The sequence below is a fragment of the Lutjanus erythropterus genome, chromosome 4 (assembly GCF_056507025.1).
Source record: "Lutjanus erythropterus isolate fLutEry1 chromosome 4, fLutEry1.hap2, whole genome shotgun sequence".
Taxonomy (NCBI): domain Eukaryota; kingdom Metazoa; phylum Chordata; class Actinopteri; order Lutjaniformes; family Lutjanidae; genus Lutjanus; species Lutjanus erythropterus.
In genome coordinates, this window is record NC_139320.1 from 32424398 (window position 1) to 32444421 (window position 20024).

Below are 20024 nucleotides of genomic sequence, written 5' to 3' on the forward strand. Positions count from 1 at the left end.
CTGATTAAATCTTTAATTCAAATTGTGAAAAGAGTGCAAAGAGTCCAACTGTGCAGGCTGAGTGGGTGTGTCTTGTGCTGGTGGATGAGAGTGCGGAGCAACAGCTGTCACTCTTCAGACCATTACATTAGCAAAATCAAATGACAAATATTGCCCCAAAATCAGCCAAGAAAACCAACTGGCGATGGATGCAGCCCATTGTCGACGGGTGATATATTCATCCAGTCGCCCAAACCTAGTCACCAGAGGCCACCCTGGTTTCCAAACCCTCCAAGAGGATCTCATGGTCTATCATGTCAAATGCTGCACTTTGGTCAACGAGAACTAGAATGGACTTGTCGTCAGCAATTAACTATGACCATGTGTGCAATAAAGTAAGGGGGGGCATAACTTGATTGTGTAACCTGAAACCACCAGAAGTTCAGTATGGCAAATTCTGAGGGGCAGAGTAAAATCTGTGCATGTTCACGTAAAAAAATCTGTGCATGTTCACGTGGGTATTTATGACCTCTTACCCCTACTGCTGCAACTGAAACTGCTTCGCTTCTGTTGCCTTCCTCTCATTGAAATGACTGTAGACGACAAGTGAGTACATCGAAAGCAATGCAAAAAGAAGAAGTTAACTTTTTTACTGACATTAATTAAACATGAGTATCAATGACTGAGACTTTTCATAATGAGGTCACGCTGCTGCTGTGGGTGTCCTCTGTCTTTAAAACTTTAAAAGAAGTCAAAGCAGAGTTTCTGCTCAGTTAGGAGGGACTCACAGTCTGACAACAGCAGGTGAATGCAATTTACATAATATCACAGATATTTTGTACATGTTAACCAAAATATCACTGTGCTTTTTAAAAGAAAATAGTTAGTAATAGTTTAGGAACGTTTTTTCCATGATAATGAATCTGTTTAGTATCACTACACAGACTTCTGTTCATGTGTGCTTCATGTTGAAGATTAAATTTGTGCAAATCAAGTCCAAACTGAAGCTGGTTAAACTGTTACAAATCCAGAACAAAAGGTAATATAGTTCTTGTCTGGTTTGAACAGCAGTGAACTTAAAGAAGGACGATGATAAACTCTACACAGGTTTCATATTTCACACTTACTGCCTACTTTGACACTGGAACGTTAAAGTACTTATATTTCATGATTATCATGACTTTATATATGTTTATTGTCAGTGTAAATGTTTTTCTCATTGTGGTTATCTGTCTGAACAGAAGTTTACATGAACCAATGTACATTTTTATGTGCAGTCTGTTTGTAAATGAACTGTATGGTAGTACAGGATTGTTTCCTTTCCTTCTGATTCAGATTCTCTCTGACATTCACATTATTTCTCTTCCTTTTTGTTTCCTGCAGATTTTCTGTGTGTATACGTATGGAGGTATTGAATATCTAAACTTGGCCGTCATGTCTTATGACAGATATCTTGCAATCTGTTATCCTCTACAATATAACACACGTATGACATCAAACAAGATTGCCACACTTATTGCTCTAACATGGTTATATCCTTTGCTTACATGTATTACATATACAGTATATTTTAAATCAGGTTTAGAGCTGTGTGGGAACATCATTCACAAGGTTTACTGTGATAGCCACTCAGTTATTAAGCTGGCATGCTCAGATCCCATCATAGTTAATGTATACGGTCTCCTTATATGTTTTGGCACAATTTTTGGTGCTTTATTTTTTATAATTTTTACGTACATGAAGATTCTTGTTGTTTGTTTTTCTGGTTCTAAAGAGACCAGACAAAAAGCTGTCAGTACCTGCACACCTCACCTCGCTTCTCTCTTTAACTTTTCTGTTGGAGCAAGTTTTGAAATATTACAGAGCAGGTTTAATATGAACAGTGTACCTAATATGATGCGAATATTTTTATCATTATATTTTTTTACATGTCCTCCACTTTTTAACCCTGTAATGTATGGTCTGAATTTTTCAAAAATCCGTGTCATGAGTAAAAGTCTGATGTCAAATGCTGGATATTGATATTAAGTCTTCTAATAAATTTACCTTTTAGCTTTAATTTCATCAGATCTTTGAAGTATTAAAATATATAATTGTGCATTTTGATATGTTACAAATAAAGTAGATGAACTCAATTTTCCAAACCTCTTTTGTTTGTGTAAATAGAGAAACATGCAACCACAACATTAATGAACAATCTGTGCAACATTTTCAGAAATGCTAGTTTGCATCATGTTGTTTCATATGAGTTATATATAATATACAATGAGAAACAAAATGGTTTTATTTTTTTTAATTACAGTTATAAACAAGGCCTTTTTAAAAGTAATGTAAGCAGATTTTTTTAAATTTTAGATTTATATTCCAAAATAATATATGCTAAATACTAACAAATACTACTTACTTTATGAAGTGCATGCACAAACGTAGTTTTATCACTAGAACCAGTGAAGCATATTTCAAGTTATGTTTTTATACAGATTTTATTGGATTATCCAGGGTGTCCATAAAGTCTCTGTACAATTTAACAAATTTATTACAAAAGTAACTGGATAGACAAATCTGTGGAAATTATTACAAAATAAAAAGTAGATAATGAAGGTTTTTTTTTTTTTTTTGCCTCATTTAATACACCTCTATATGGGCACCATTAGTTGCATGAAGCACATCAAGACAGTACTCAGTTTCTTTCCATGTTCACTGTAGTATCGCCTCATCAATGGTGGCAATGACATCAGTGATCTTTTGCTTCATGTGTGAAGCATGAATAAGGATTAAAAACTTTGATAACTACTGAGTACATAGAACAAATCTGATTAACATATCTCCTCAATTGCTTTTGTAATACTTTTTTTTTAAATTGTAAAGAGACTGTGGACACCCTGACACCGAAGTTGTTCTTAACACTCACTGTCCCGTCTGAGCTCACAAAACTTTTATTGAGTGTTTCTGTCAGATATCTTTTGATTTCAGACACTGCACATCCATCACTGTACGGTTTAAATCAGTCACACAGTTTCCAACAACAGGCCATCACTCTGATGAACACTTCAACCAGTCAAACAGTGTCAACAACATCCACTGACATCCATTCCATCTTTTTACAGTTTGAATGCACTGTCCTGTTTTTAACATCAACATATCACCACACACTGTTACTACAAATATAAATCATGCATGCACAATATACTGTATACAGACATGTTATATACTGAACATGATCATCCAATCCACGGTTAATATTAAATTGATTCATATTATTAGTACTATATATATTTCTAATATATTAATATTGCTTCGCATTATTTGCATTGCTCATAATTTACTTCCACAACACTTGAATTGTAAATAGACTTTATTTTGTCAGTTCTTCTTCTTTGTTGGCCTTGTTTAGCTTTATTGCTTCTGTTTTGTTGTCCCTGTTCTCAGCTGTTCTGTCTAATGAATGTCTATTCTTGTGTACACTGAGTACACTGAGAGCAATGGAATAATAGAGTCAAATTCCTTGCATCTGTACACATACTTGGCCAATAAAACTGATTCTGATTAAGTATTACCCCATGTTGCCTCCATTTTTTTGCACATCATAATCCAGTATGATACATCTGTGAGAATAGGAGGTTGCCAGGTTCACCTCTTTGTCTGTCAGAGGGATTCAGATTAGACTTTGACTTTGTTCATTGCATGTTTGTCCTAAATACAGATGGCCCGCTTTTTATTAAAGTGATAGGAAAATATTGTATTGTAGTGTGTAGTACACAGCAGCAGGGGTCGGTCTCTGCATGGCTGTACAGCTAAACAAACAAACATGCTGCCAGGGAAATAAAATTACAGGACTAGCTACTAAAAAAGAAGAAAAATGTCTCTGTACATATTTTGGATTCCGTCCAGATGATAAAGGTAAACTAAAAAACACTGCAGACTGATTGGTCAAAGTGGTGTTTTATTGTGAGTCTGTAGCTTTAGTGAGCATGAGACCATCTGTGATCATGGGCAACGTACGATCTCTCCCCAGTAAGATGGAAGAGCTCATGGCACTGACCAGGCTGCAGAGGGAGTACCAGGAGTGTAGCATGTTGTGCTTCACAGAGACCTCAGCTTGTGAGAGCAGACAGGGAACTAAGCTTCAGACATTGCACCCCCCATCCCTCCTCCTCATCTCATCAATAACCAGTGATGTTACCCCCATGATCCAATCATTGAAGAACATAGTAGAGTGGACTGAGAATCAGGAAAAGCTCTGAAAACAGCAGGCCAAGCCAGTTTCCAAGCACCAGAAGCACCTGCATCGGGAAGAAGAAGGAAAAAAAGAAGAATCCCATTAGAGAACCACATGTCTCGGCAGAAAGTCGGGGCAAGAAGAAGAGACAGCTATAAGGAATCAGGGGTTGCCAACGATTCCGGACAGGTGCCAGACTAGGACCAGTCTACAGCAGAGAGGCTTGCTGGAGAAAACTCAGCATAAAGGTGAGGTGGAAGAAGCCCCCCAGCTGAGTGGCACAGAATAGTACTGTGAAGTGAAGTAACTGCAATACTGGACGGACCTAGAATTAGGAAGGTGCAAGATAAAGAGGGCAAGGATAATAACAGTCAGTTACTACTGCGCTCAGGCTCTCAAAGCAGACCTCACCATTTGGGAAGAGAATGGATTTGAGGATGCCAAAGGCAAAATGGTGGCCCATCGAGACCTGTGAAAGAAAAAAGCTGAACTATAGCTAAACATGGACCTAGATGTGGTGCATCAGAAGGCCCATGGGAAGGAGGGAGCAAACTGGCAAGGAAATGATGAAGTGGATCGCTACACACAACAGAGAAGAATGATCGTTGTTTGGACCAAGAAGTGGGACGAAACACCCGAAGGAAGGGTGGTCCCAGAGGAATCCGTGGTGGAAGTGGTGCAGGCTGTACATGAAGCACTGGGCCATGCAGGTACCATGCCCAAACAGAAGGAACTGGAGAAGCAGCGACTTTGGATTCTAGGAGGCTGAGTTCACCAGGCGCTCAAGGACTGTGAAGTATGTGGTCAATATAATGCAGGATGTAGAGGACAGAGGGTGGGTGGCCTCAACATAAAGAGAACCATTCCATGGGGATTGGTATGCATGGATGTAGCCGGCCCAATGGGGGTGACAGGGAAGAAAGGGAGAGAGAAATACCTTTTGTTGCTGCTGGATATGTCAGGATATGTGATTGTCAAACCAGTGAGAAAAGCTAACTGCAGCAGTGTAGTTAGCATGCTAGATCAGGCATGCTATTAACTGGGGATACCAAAAGAGTTGTGGACAGACAATGGTAGTCATTTTAGCAACTCACAAGTGGACCGGTGGTGCCAGCAGAACTGGGTAATAAGGGTTTATTCACATCCTTACGCCCTGCAAGTCAATGGGGTAGTGGAGGGAACCACTGCTCTGGTAAAGAACTGGATTGGGAAGAATGGCAACACCATGGAATGGAGCACCCAAGCCCTGGAGATTGGGAAGGTCTTGAATGACAGGCACCGGGTCGACAGGCCTTCCCCTTCCAAGGAACTGAATGGACGCCCATTTACATCACAGGAAGTGGGGTTGGGCAACAAAGATAAGAAGTTGGCCCTGGAATTAAAACTCCCAGTCCATGTCAGACAGAAGGTATGGATCAAGGCCCGAGACCATGCCACAGACACTGCAGTCAAAGCTAAGTACGAAATATCTGACATAGTAGAGAAAGTTTTAGACAGTAATACAGTGTTACTGAAGAAAAAGGGAATCCAAGGAGTTGAGCAGCTCAAGCCAATTCCTAGCTAGGAGAAAACCAGGATCCAAGAATGGCCAATAACGCACAGAACCCACCCCCCTATGTCAGAGTGGCCACTGTCTCTGGGGTGGTTGCCTAAGGAGAACACCCTCAGGACTCTGGGCACGCAGGGGACCGAGAAAACTAGAATGTGCTAAATGAGGATTCCTGTCAGTGGAGAAGGAAGTGATTGAGCTGAGGGAAGTTAAAAATTCCTGTGCAGTTTGCTCGAAACTATCTACTCTAACAGTCCAGTGGGAAGGCCCAGGAGTAAGAAACCACTCAAGCCAGATGGAGCAAGAAGTGAATTCAAGAACATACCTGTTTGTAGGTTTTGCCAAGTGACCATGCTACCCAGGTTAATTATCTTGACTCAGTGGGATCTACGAAGGACAAAAATAAAGCCAGCAGGGTGCAATTGCCAGTGGAATGGAGAATTTGTTCAATACTGTAGTGGTTTCTTAAGAAAGATTAAATCAAAAGACTTGTTTATATGTCTTTGAAGACGTTTCGCCTCTCATCCAAGAAGCTTCATCAGTTCATGCCAAGTGTCTGAGATTGTGATTCCGGCATTCCTTCTTAGTAAACTGAGAATCAAAACAGAATTCCCAACCGGAGAACTAAGCTATAAACACAAGAAGACCAGCTGTCTGTAGTCAGTGCCAGAAAATGCATGATAAGTTACTAAAATGAGTAGTGAAGATAGATCATTTTACTTTGAACAAACCTGGAAATGTATATGGCCCACCATACCTAGAATTACCAAATCAGACAATACTGCTAGACTGGCCGAAAAGGGATTATGAGCCCACTGGACTCTACTGTGGTACTGGAGGATACTTCTGGAGCAACTAGGAGTAGAAACGGAATGCAATCCCTGAACAGGTTATGCATCGAGAGGTGATATTAGATGGGATGGAGCTGCAGAGGTATCGTCCCTACGACCACAGGGGATAGCAGAATCAGCCGGTGCCAACGTGTCCAGAAACAAAGGACAAAGGACTTTTTGCTTGTGTTTACTGGCCAAATCAATGGCAGTGATAGTCAGGCTACTTGCCATCGTGGCTATCCTGTACTGTTATGGTAGGGCCCTAACCTATACCAGGGTCCAACATGGTGCAACTAAAATTGTGCAGCAGCCTGCTTTTCCTCCGCATTTCAGAAAGAAATGGGATGTTTACAGCATTGCATTTAAAGTTAGATAATGATTTATCTTAAAAAATGTGATGCTTTTTTAAAGATCAAATTATCTAAAGTACAGTTTGTCACAAAAGTGAGAACACCTCTCACATTTCAGCAACCATTTTATTATATCTTCTCAAGGGACAATACTACAGAAATGAAACTTGGATATACTTTAGAGTAGTCAGCGTACAGCTAGCAGTATAGATTTTCTATCCACTGAAAGTTACTCAACACACAGCCATTATTGTCTAAATAGCTGGCAACACAAGTGAGTACACCCTCAGTGATACCTGTACATGTTGTTCAAACATGCAAAGCCACCTGTCCTACTCATCATGTTCATGTTTTTCCCTGCTTGACTGGACCATACAAATTTGTGTGTCATGGATTAGAGCTGTTAAATTTGGTGCTTTGGGTACATGTTCAACATGGCACCTCATGGCAAAGAACTCTCTGAGGATGTGAGAAATAGAATTGTTGCTCTCCACGAAGATGGCCTAGGCTGTAAGAAGACTGGTAACACCCTGAAACTGAGCTACAGCATGGTGGCCAAGGTCATACAGGGGTATTTCAAGACAGGTTCCACTCTAAACAGGCCTCAACAGGCTCACAAAAGAAGTTGAGTCCTCGTGCTCTGCATCATATCCAGAAGTTGGTTTAAAAAAACAGATGCATGAGTGCTGCACGCATTGCTGCAGAAGTTGAAGAAGTGGGAGGTCAGCCTGTCAGTGCTCAGACCATACGCCACACACTGCATCAAGTTGATCTGCATGGCCGTTGTCCCAGAAGGAAGCCTCTTCTGAAGCTGGCTCACAAGAAAGCCCGCAAACAGTTTGCTGAAGACAAGCAGTCCAAGAGCATGAATTATGGGAACCATGTCCTGTGGTCTGATGAGACTAAGATAAACTTGTTTGGCTCAAATGATGTCTAGCATGTGTGGCGGCGCTCTGGTGAGGAGTACCAAGATAATTGTGTCTTCCCTACAGTCAAGCATGGTGGTGATAGCGTCATGGTCTGGGGCTGCATGAATGCTGTTGGCACTGGGGAGCTACAGTTCATTGAGGGAACCATGAATGCCAACATGTACTGTGACATACTGAAGCAGAGCATGATCCCCTCCCTTCGGAAACTGGGCCGCGTGGCAGTTTTCCAACATGATAGCGACCCCAAGCACACAACACCTCCAAGACAACAACTGCCTTGCTGAGTAAGCTGAAGGTGAAGGTGATGGACTGGCCAAGCATGTCTCCAGACCTGAACCCTATTGAGCACCTGTGGGGCATCTTCAAACGGAAGGTGGAGGAGCGCAAGGTCTCTAACATCCACCAGCTCCGTGATGTCATCATGGAGGAGTGGAAGAGGATTCCAGTAACAACCTGTGCAGCCCTGGTGAACTCCACACCCAAGAGGATTAAGGCAGTGCAAGATAACAATGGTGCTCACACAAAGTATTGACACTTTGGGCACAATTTGGACATGTTCACTGTGAGGTGTACTTACTTGTGTTGCCAGCTATTTAGACAATGATGGCTGTGTGTTGAGTTAAATCTATACTGCTATACAAGATGCACACTGACTACTCTAAGTTATATCCAAGTTTCATTTCTTTAGTATTATCCCTTGAGTAGATATAATAAAATGGTTGCTGAAACATGAGGGGTGTAGTCACTTTTGTGACATACTGTATATACAATAATTAAATTAGCTCCACCTCAACCAAAGATTAAAATCTTGTTTACATATTAATAGTCTCATCTTTACTTTATAGATTTATGATATGATATATTGACATTATGCTACATTGTAATCATTATGTCATTTTGATTCAAATGATCAGAAACCTGTACTTTTGGTTTTGCACATTGTTTACACATACTGATACAGCAGAACACACTGCATATTTTTCAAACTTTTTGTTTCTTATCTGTATTTTTCTCCCTGTCTGTATTTTGTTCTTATCAACATCTGTGGTCTATTTCTTCTGCTGTTGTCAGGCCAACTTTCCCTCCTGGAGATGAATGAAACATCTCATCTCAATCTACTAATAAAAATAATCCAATAAAATCTGTATAATAACATTACACTGTACACTGCAAGTACGATGCACTGGTTCTAGTGATAAAATTGGATCTGTTTATGCACTTCACATAGTAAATGGTATTGGTATTAGTGGTATTAGTATTTAGTATTTATTATTAGCATTTATTATTTTTGAATATAAATTTAAAGTTTAAAAAGATCTGCTTGCATTATTTTAAAAAATGAGTGCCTTTGTTCTCATTCATGATTTGTACATTAGAAATGATCTGCAGATATAATAATTCTACTGGTGCAGCCACAAAGGCCTTGTTTAGACAATATAGTCACAGACAGGTATGTCTGTGATTACAAAAAAACCCCACACGAAAAAAAAAAAAAAAAAAAAAAAAAAGAAACAAACAAAAAGTTATATACAACTCATTTGACACAACATGATGCAAACTAGCATTTCTGAAAATGCTGCAGAGGTTATTCATGAATGTTGTGTTTGCATGTTTCTCTATTTGCACAAAAGAGGTTTTGAAAGTTGAGTTCATCTACTTTATTTGTAACATTATAGCAAAATGCACAATTATACATTTTAATACTTAAAAGGTCTGGTGAAATTAAAACTAAAAGATAAATTTGTTAGAAGACAAATCAGTATCAATAGCTGGCATTTAACATCAGACTTTTACTCATGACACAGATTTGTAAAAGATTCAGATCATACATTACAGGGTTAAAAAGTGGAGGACATGTAAAAAAAACAAAACAAAAAACAAAATGATAAAAATATTTGCATCACATATATATCATATACTGATGCAGCAGAACTCACTGTATTTCTCTGCTTATGTGTATGCTGTTCTTATCAAAGTCTTATGCTTTTGTCAGGCCAACTTTCCCTCCTGGTGAAGAATAAAATGTCTCATCTCAATTCATAAATAAAAATAATACAATAAAATATGTATAAGAGCATAAACTGAATTATGCTGCACAGGTTCTGGTGATAAATCTGTGCATGTACAGCATATAGTAAGTATTATTTTTATTGCATGTAGAAAAGAAATTTAAGGTTAAAAAATCTATTTACATTATTTAAAAAAATCCTTGATTCTTACATTTAGAAAATATCTGCAGAAATAATGATCCCTTTTGGTGCAGCCCCAAAGTCCTTCTTGGGATGATGTAATCACACACATAGGTATCTCTGTAAGTACAAACAAAACATTTTGTTTTTCGCTGTACATTATATTCAGTTTATCTGACACAACATGGTGCAAACTAGCTTTTAGAAAACTGTTGCACTGATTATTTATTGGTGTTGTGGTTGTATGTCTCTCTATTTATACGAACAAAAGAGGTTTTGAAAGTTGAGTTCATTTACTTCATTTATCACATTTGTCTAACAAACTGCACAAATATTCATTATAATACATCAAAAGTCTGAATAAAATTAAAGTTAAAAGTTAAATTAATGAATGAAAGCTAATTAATTTGTCAGATGACTTAATATTATTACCCAGCATTTGACATCAGACTTTTAGTTCTGACACGAATTTTTGAAATATTCAGACCATACATTACAGGGTTAAAGAGTGGAGGACATGTGAGGAAATATAATGATAAAAATATTCGCATCATATTAGGTACACTGTTCATATTAAACCTGCTCTGTAATATTTCAAAACTCGCTCCAACAGTAAAGTTTAAGAGAGAAGCGAGGTGAGGTGTGCAGGTACTGACAGCTTTTTGTCTGGTCTCTTTAGAACCAGAAAAACAAACAACAAGAATCTTCATGTACGTGAAAATAATAAAAATTAAAGACCCAACAATTATGCTAAAACCTATAATGAGCCCATATACATTAATTATAAGAGAATCTGAACATGCCAGTTTGACAACAGAGTGGCCATCACAGTAAACTTTGTGAATGATGTTCCCACACAGCTGTGAATGGGAATTTAAATATAATGTATATGTAGTTAATATAAACAAAGGATATGACCATGTTAGACCAATAAGTGTGGCAATCTTTTTAGATCTCATATGTGTGTTATATTGTAGAGGATAACAGATTGCAAGATATCTGTCATAAGACATGATGGCCAAGTTTAGATATTCTATACAACCATATGTGTGCACACAGAACAACTGCAGAAAACAAAAGGGAAGAGAAATAATGTGAATATCAGAGAGAATCTGAATCAGAAGGAAAGGAAACAATCCTGTACTACCATACAGTTCATTTACAAACAGGCTGCACATAAAAATGTACATTGGTTCATGTAAACTTCTGTTCAGACAGATAAGAACAATGAGAAAAACATTTACACTGACAATAAACATATATAAAGTCATGATAATCATGAAATATAAGTACTTTAATGTTCCAGTGTCAAAGTAGGCAGTAAGTGTGAAATATAAAACCTGTGTAGAGTTTATCATCGTCCTTCATCATTCACACCTGTACATGCAAGACAATAATTCTATTTATATCTGTAAAAAGCATTCCTAAATGGATCATTTTCAAAGTCACAATAATATTTTGGTTAACATGCACAAAACGATATCAGTGACATTATGTAAATTTGGGCATTCGCCTGCTGTAGTCATACTGTGAGTCCCTCTGAACTGAGCAGAAACTCTGCTTCCTGCTCTTTTAAAGTTTTAATGTCAGAAGAAACCCACAGCAACAGTGTGACCTCTTTATGAAATGTCCCAGTGAGTGATACTCATGTTTAATTAATGTAAGCAAAAGAGATAACTTTGTCACTTGCTGTTTGTAATTTCTAACAAGAGGTGTTGTGATATACCAGTATTGACAACAACCATATTCAAATGATCCACCTATCCATCTTAAACTGGGGGTAACAGTTCAACAGGGGACCCCAGACATCCCTTTCCCCGGCTACATTAGCCAGCTCTGACTGGGGGGTCCTGAGGTGTTCCCAAGCTAGGGCAGAGATATAATCCCTCCACCTAGTCCTCAGTCTGTTCTGTGGCCTCCCCCCAACTGAACATACCTGGAACACCTCACTATGGAGGTGACCAGGTGGTATCCTTACAAGATCCCCAAACCACCTCAACTGGCTCCTTTATATGCAAAGGAGCAGTGGCTCTACGAGTTCCTCACAGTTGACTGAGCTTCTCAACCTATCCTGAGGGTCCTGAGCAGTGACCCCCTCACCTCATACTCCTGCAGCTCCTCCCACGTTTACTGTGGAACCCGTCATAAGCCTTCTCCAAATCCACAAAACACATGGATAAGCATACTCCTAAGCCCCTTACGAGCATCCTCATGATTGAACATGGTGTTCGTTATGGACGGTCCATGATTAGCACAGAAGTCCAGAAACAAACACCCGCTCGGGTTCAAATCGGGGAGGCCGTTCTTCCCAGTCACACCCCTCCAAGTGTCTCCATCATTGCCCACGTGTGAGTTGATGTCTCTCAGTAGGACTATCGAGTTCCCTACTGGAGCCCCATGTAGGACTCCATTCAGGATCTCTAAGAAGTCTGAACACTCTGCATAAGCACAGACAGCAGTCAGAGTTTTCCACCTTACAACCCATAAGTGTAGGGAGGTGACCCTCTTGTCCACCAGACATTACTTAAAAAAACTGAGTAGCTTTGGTCTTAGTCATCATTTGTATATTTAGAAAATATCTGCAGAAATAATGATCCTGTTGGTGCAGCCCCAAAGGCCTTGTTGAGACAATATAGTCGCACACATAGGTATCTCTGTAATCCTCCGTGCACCCTCATACACATTTTTGTGTTTTTGAGTTTTGTTTTTATGATTATTTTGGCTGTGTTCATGCAAGTGGCATAAAAATTCACAAGGCTGTGTGTTTTTTGGTCAATTTTTTAAATTCACCATCAGCTTTTATAATAGGACTAAAAAACATTGTGTCAGAAATTTACTCCCTTTCAGCTCCTTCGACACATTTTTGTGTTCATTGACTTCCATTAAAACCACAATTCTTTGATCCCCATAAAAAAAGCCTTAAAAAGTGATTTCTTTCAATTTTCTTTTTCTGTTCAGTGTGAAAGAGGATTAAAAAACACCATTTTCCCATATTTGTCATTGGTTTTCAATGTCCTGTTTCAAACCTTGAGCTGAATTGATTCTACGAGCTCCTGCAGAACAGGTGAAATAATAAATTCAACTTAAGTGGTCTCTATCTGTTGCCAGTGATGTCAGCATCTAGTGTATATGTATGTTTAACAAATTAGTTTGTGTGTGTATCCAAAGTACAGACACTAAAATCCATATGGACAAAAATAGCTCACTGTAAACCCATATGTGAAATATAACCTGAGCTTGAGTTTGACTTTTGCTTTGAAAACAAGTTCAACCCAAGTTCATCTAAGTTCAGACTCCCATGATTGGTCAAGTAATAAAAACATTGCATTTATCATCATCCTTCTTTAAGTTCACAACTATACACATTAGACATTAATTCTCTTATCTTTTGTTATGGATTTGTCACAGTTTAGTGGATTTGGAAGGTGTATGATAGGGTTCCATGGGAGATATTGTGGGAGGTGCTGCAGGAGTATGAAATGAAGGGGTCACTGCTCAGGGCCATCCGATCTCTGTACATCCAAAGTAAGAGCTGTGTCCGGGTTCTTGGCAGTAAGCTGAACTCTTTCCTGGTGAGGGTTGGCCTCCATCAGGGCTGCACTTCATCACCAATCCTGTTTGTGATATTCATGTACAGGATATCAAGGCGTGATTGTGGAATGGAGGGGTCACAGTTCAGTGGCCTGAGGATTGCAAAGCTGCTTTTTGCAGATGATGTGACTGGGATGAGTTTCAGCACCTCTAAGTCTGAGGTCATGGTTCTCAGCAGGAAACCACTGGATTGTCTACTCCGTACTCCAAGTGAGGGAGTTCAAGTATCTTGGGGTCTTTTTCTTGAGTGAGGAGACCATAGAGTGTGAGATGGGCTGGAGAATCGGAGCAGCAGGAGCGGTATTGCTTTTGCTTAACTACCCTGTTGTGACAAAAAGAAAGCCTAGTCAAAAGTCAAAGTTCTCGATCTACCGATCAATCTTTGTTCCTACTCTCCTCTATGGCTATGAAGATTAGGTGATGACCAAAACAACGAGATCACGGATATAAGTGGTGATTGAATATTGATATCATGGGGAAAACACTTATATGATTCCCCGACTGTCATTGTAATATCATTAAGATGGCTGACAGGTGCAACATTTGCATTTTGGGTAAAACAGAAATTTTAACTAAATTTGGCTCAGCTCATAGGACTTGTTGTACATTTCTCTTTCAATAATCAGCTCCTGCTTGATTTCATTAGTGACGATGGGGTGAAAGGGGGGTCATCAAGAAGACTTTCTGGAGTGACTGTGGGAGATAAACCTTCATTGGGGTCTTCAGGTGTGTATGTTCCTTCTCTGGTGTTTTGCCCATTCACCTTCCTAGTTGGAATATTATTTGAGGAGTTATCAAATCATTGCTGCAAGAAAGAGGAATACTTTAGCAGACACAATACTGCAAGAAGTTTCAGACATCCTGGACTTACCTGATGATCATATATTAACCTTGCTAATGGGACTGAAACTTGGGGTGGACTGTTCACCTCCTTCCTCTTCCACATCTTCATCTAAGAGCTGATTGTTCTCTTCAGCCTCTAAGCTTTGGTGACTGGACGCTCTTAAGTAAAGAAGTGGCATGAAATTGAGCATTGTCTGAGCAATTATTGTTTGTATGGGAATTGTGCACTGGAATTGCCTGGCTCTAGGGAAGGTATAGGTAGATATTACTCTGACAGAGCCCCAAGATGATGTGATACAAGCAATGGCTCCCAGGCTGACAGCTGGGAAGAAGTGGGTCCCATCTGAAGCTGTAGAGCAAGCAAAATCTGCTCTCAGGCATGGAGACATTGTGGGTCAGGTGCAGCATGGTAGAGGTGGTTTCAGTCTGGTGCCAAGTTGGGCAATTGGACAAAGTGGGAAAACCTAGAGCACCAAAGTGTCCAGATGTTCCAAGAGGATCTCAAGGTCCATCATGTCAAATGCTGCACTTAGGTCGAAGGGAACTAGAATGGACCCCTGGCCAGCATCAGCTGCAAGTAATAAGCCAATTAGGACTTAGTACTGTGATATTTTCTAAAACCTGACCTAAAACCACGGTAGTATGTCAGTATGCTCTCTATGGAGCACCGATAAAAGGACACCAACAGTCTCTGGGTGATGTCGTTCTTCCTGAGCACTCTAAGAAAGTGCAATCTCTGCGGGGCCTTTTTCAGCAGCTCAGAGGTGTTCACGCATCAAGTCAAGTTTTCCTCAATGTGGACTCCCAGGAAGCGGAAGTCAGCCACCCCCTCCACACAGTCCCCACTGATGATTGATGGTGGAATGTCCGTTTTCTTCTTCCTGAAGTCCATTATCAGCTCCTTGGTCTTTGAGGTGTTGAGGAGCAGGTTATTCTCCCTGCACCACACTGTCAGCTGCTCCACCTCATCCCTGTAGGGGGACTCATCCCCCCAGAGATGAGACCCACCACCATGGTGTTGTGCAGGGGGCTCAGCACACAGCCCTGTGTGGAGCTGGTGCTGAGGCTGAGGGTCGTGGATGTGTGGTGACCCATTCTAACCCTCTGGCTCCTTGCTATGTCCCTTGGAATGTTGTGTGGACTGAGAAACTCGGCTGTAACACTCCACTTGTGCCAAACTCCTATCTTAAGGAGATTATGCTGTCTGTAGAAGATGTTCACCCAACAGAATTTACACAGGACAAGAAACAACACATACACAAAAACCCAAACAAAGCACTGACAGGGAAAGCACTGAGCTCCTGCAAGAGTATGCATCGCCATCTTGTAAACATCCAAACAATTGGAGTGATGGCCTGTTGTTGGAAATTGTTCTTGTATCCAGTAGCTGATTTAAACCATACGGTGACGGATGTGCAATGTCTTAAAACAAAATATGTCTGACACAAATAGAACAGTAAAAGTTTTGTGAGCTTAGATGGGACAGTGAGTGTTAGGAACAACTAGTTGGCACCCTTGAAAGTATAGTGACAGCTGGTAAAGAATGTGACTTGACAGATTGGAGCACATCCTCTATAAGAAGGTTGTTACTTGCTTATTTGCTTTCCACTTACCTTCATTCTTTTGCAACTTTATACTTGTTTTTCTCTGCATTTCAGAACGAAATGTCATGTTTACAGCACTGAGTTTATCATTTCAAAATGATTTATCTTAAAAATGTGATGCATTTTAAAAGATCTAACTATGTAAAAGTATATAAAATAATAAAACTAGTTCCACCTCAACCAAAGATATTAATATTCTCATCTCTACTTCTTCTTGAATGAATTTGTCTTGGTCATGATTTGTACATTTAAAAATATCTGTGCAGATATAATCATCCTGTTGGTGCAGCCCTAAAGGCCTCGTTGAGCTAATATAGTCACACAGACAGGTATCTCTGTAATTGCAGAAAACAAAACAAAAAACAAAACAACCAAAAAAAAAAAGGAACAAACAAAAAAACTCTCTTTGTCATTGTATATTATATACAACTCATCTGACTCAACATGATGCAAACCAGCATTTCTGAAACTGTTGCACAGATTAGTGTTGTGGTTGCATGTTTCTCTATTTAGGCAAACAAAAGGTTTTGAAAGTTGAGGTAATTTACTTTATTCATCACATAATAACAAACTACACAATTATACATTATAATACCTCAAAGGTCTGATGAAATTAAAGCAAATTAATTTGTTAGATGACTTATTATCACTAGCTGACATTTGACATTAGACTTTTACTCATGACACGAATTTTTGAAATATTCAGACCATACATTACAGGGTTAAAGAGTGGAGGACATGTGAGGAAATATAATGATAAAAATATTCGCATCATATTAGGTACACCGTTCATATTAAACCTGCTCTGTAATATTTCAAAACTCGCTCCAACAGAAAAGTTTAAGAGAGAAGCGAGGTGAGGTGTGCAGGTACTGACAGCTTTTTGTCTGGTCTCTTTAGAACCAGAAAAACAAACTACAAGAATCTTCATGTACGTGAAAATTATAAAAATTAAAGAACCAACCATTATGACAAAACATGACATGAGCCCGTAAATATTAAGTACGAGAGAATTTGAACATGCCAGTTTGACAACAGAGTGGCCATCACAGTAAACTTTGTGAATTTTGTTCCCACACAGCTGTGAATAGGAATTTAAATACATTATATATGTAATTAATGTCAGCATGGGACATAACCATGTTAGAGCAATAAGTGTGGCAATCTTTTTAGATGTCATACATGTGTTATATTTTAGAGGATAACAGATTGCAAGATATCTGTCATAAGACATGACGGCCAAGTTTAAAAATTGAATACTTCCATATGTATACACACAGAAAATCTGCAGGAAACAAAAGGGAAGAGAAATATTGTGAATATCAGAGAGAATTTGAAGCAGAAGAAAAGGAAACAATCCTGTACTACCATACAGTTCATTTACAAACAGGCTGCACATAAAAATGTACATTGGTTCATGTAAACTTCTGTTCAGACAGATAAGAACAATGAGAAAAACATTTACACTGACAATAAACATATATAAAGTCATGATAATCATGAAATATAAGTACTTTAATGTTCCAGTGTCAAAGTAGGCAGTAAGTGTGAAATATAAAACCTGTGTAGAGTTTATCATCATCCTTCTTTAAGTTCACAACTATAAACATTAGACATTAATTCTCTTATCTTTGTTATGGATTTGTCACAGTTTAACCAGCTTCAGTTTGGACTTGTTTTGCAGAAATTTCAACTTAGATGAAGCACACATGAACAGAAGTCAGTGTAGTGATACTAAACAGATTAATTATCATGGAACCAAATGTAAAAAAAATTTTCCTAAAAGGACAATTTTTAAAGTCACAGTGATGATCCGGTTAAAATGTACAACATTTGTGACAGTATGTGAATTTGAGCATTCACCTGCTGTAGTCATAGTGTGAGTCCCTCTGAACTGAGCAGAAACTCTGTTTCGACTTCTTTTAAAGTTTTAATAACACAAGACACCCAACAGTAGCAGTGTGACCTTATGGAGTTATATTTGTGTGATCAATTGCAAGCAATTGTAGATTCTGAGCACAGAAAAACATTTTGTGCAAGCATACATATTAGGTTTTGAGGAAAAATTAAATGTGAGCAATAAAAAAAACACTTTAAATTGAGCAGACAAAAATCTATTCTGTGCATGAACATATTTGCTAATGCTACGATCAATACGAACGTGCAATAAAATAAAAATTTCCCTTTCACTCAGTTTCACTCTGCCCCGTCACAAACTTGTTCTTGGTGCACGAGCAGTCTGCAGCATACTCACTCAAGATGTGTCTCTCTCTCTCGACCTGTCCTCGCTGTGTGCTCAACTTCCCCTGCACCTTCGCTCAAGTTGTACACGGGTGTTACAAATGTGACACGGTGTCATTGTTGCCACCTACCAAAGGTCAAGAGGGCGGGAAATTCGACTGGATGAAAGCACATCCTAGGTCAGTATTTCACTTTAAATATTAGTATTATTGAATGATATCACATTATAGTGCTGCCATGTCGCACTGATTGAATTAACATTAACGTTACACCTCCATGTATCTTCAGACATTGGCCGTTGAGTGACAATTTTCACAATTTCATATCCCTCTTAAGCAAAAAAAAAAAAAAAAATGTCAAGCCACAGCCACATGTAAATAGTTTGTGCTGTAGTATTATATCATGTTTTATGAACCTTTATCAAAGGAGAGGAGAACCTTATCAAACTCGATATGTAGGTTATAAGTCTATTTCAGTTTATGATGACAGACATATCAGTAAAGTGCCTTCTTCAGGTGTTACATTTTGAAATAAGCCGGAATAAGGTGCGTTAACCATTCTTTAATTAAGACTGTCAATTTTGCCAACTATCATAGAAGTAACATTAAATTAGGGATAATGTATAGCAAGCCGGTGATCTGTTGAAAAATAACTCCAGACAGGGGAATGGAACACTGATGCACAGCTTACTTATGGCTTACTAGTAAAACATTCAATAATGTGACAAAAATAAATAAAACACATTTAATGTTAACTGAAAACACCAGCCATTGCTCTGAAAACACCCAGCTGGTAACACAGGACAGCATTTTTGGAGGTGTGTCTCGTCCTCAGCTGAGACGCTCTGGTTGCTACAATACAGAATATCCACGGTATAGTCATTAAGTTTATGTTTCACAAGCTGCAGCACAGACAGATAATGCTAGTTTATGTTATCAACAAATACTGAATGTGGAAAGTTGGCAAAATGTGTTGTGACTTTCATATCTTTCTTTGTTTTACTGTTTAATGAGCATTTTAAGCTGTATGGGAGTTGAGTTAAGTTACTGCAGATGGAAACAAATTTCCTGGTTTTGCTGCTTCATAACGAAAGCTTTTAAGTAACAAAATAGCTGGGGACTTTTACTGTGAAGAATGTAGAGGAAGTTCAGTGTTTTACAGCTTCTCGACTCTGCTGAGCTCTCAAACTCCGTATGGCAGTTACTATGGCTTCACTAGCAACGGAGCAGCAGAGCAGTGGTGATACCTCAACAAATACACACCGCTGAATTTTGGTGATTAATGAATCAGAATCAAGTATTTAAGAGTGCCATGTAATAATGTTAGTAAGCTTCTGCTTTTCTCCCTGACATTAATTGGCTGACCTAACGTCAGCAACCTACCAAGATAGCTAATTTGCTTTACAAGCTAAAGGTGTACAGACAAAAACAAAGATAATTTCATAAAGGTTGAATAACAACCATGATGTTCAAATGATCCATCCAGCCATCTTCAGCCACTTAGCCGAAGTTGGGTAGTGGAGATAACAGTTCCAGCAGGGGACCCCAGACATCCCTTTCCCGGGTACATTAGCCAGCTCTGACTGAGGAATTCCGAGGCATTCTCAGGTCAGGGTGATGGTTCTCCAGGGAACTATCACCTTATCATGGTGGAGAGGTTTGTGTGTTCCTATGAACCTGGGAGCTGTGTTGTTTGGA

At 39.1% G+C, this 20024-nt stretch overlaps 3 protein-coding genes across 3 annotated transcripts; 1 reads left to right on the forward strand and 2 right to left on the reverse strand.

Moving 5' to 3' along the window:
• The first annotated feature begins 1068 nt into the window (after positions 1–1068).
• On the forward strand, positions 1069–2001 carry LOC146328667 (olfactory receptor 5P76-like). Its single transcript, XM_084716467.1, has one exon. The coding sequence runs from the start codon at positions 1069–1071 to the stop codon at positions 1999–2001; it is 933 nt and encodes a 310-aa protein (XP_084572593.1).
• An 8475-nt stretch (positions 2002–10476) lies between these two features.
• LOC146328668 (olfactory receptor 5P56-like) lies at positions 10477–11406 on the reverse strand. The gene has a single exon (XM_084716667.1). It carries the CDS (start codon positions 11404–11406, stop codon positions 10477–10479), a length of 930 nt encoding a protein of 309 aa, XP_084572793.1.
• Positions 11407–16500: 5094 nt separating this feature from the next.
• Positions 16501–17665, reverse strand: LOC146328669 (olfactory receptor 5P3-like). The gene has a single exon (XM_084716468.1). The coding sequence runs from the start codon at positions 17663–17665 to the stop codon at positions 16736–16738; it is 930 nt and encodes a 309-aa protein (XP_084572594.1). The 3' UTR covers positions 16501–16735.
• Between the last annotated feature and the right edge of the window lie 2359 nt (positions 17666–20024).

What these genes read in the sequence shown, in the direction of transcription:
- LOC146328667 (XM_084716467.1), top strand. Translation starts at nt 1,069, where the DNA reads ATGATAAACTCTACACAGGTTTCATATTTCACACTTACTGCCTACTTT.
- LOC146328668 (XM_084716667.1), bottom strand. Translation starts at nt 11,406, where the DNA reads ATGATAAACTCTACACAGGTTTTATATTTCACACTTACTGCCTACTTT.
- LOC146328669 (XM_084716468.1), bottom strand. Translation starts at nt 17,665, where the DNA reads ATGATAAACTCTACACAGGTTTTATATTTCACACTTACTGCCTACTTT.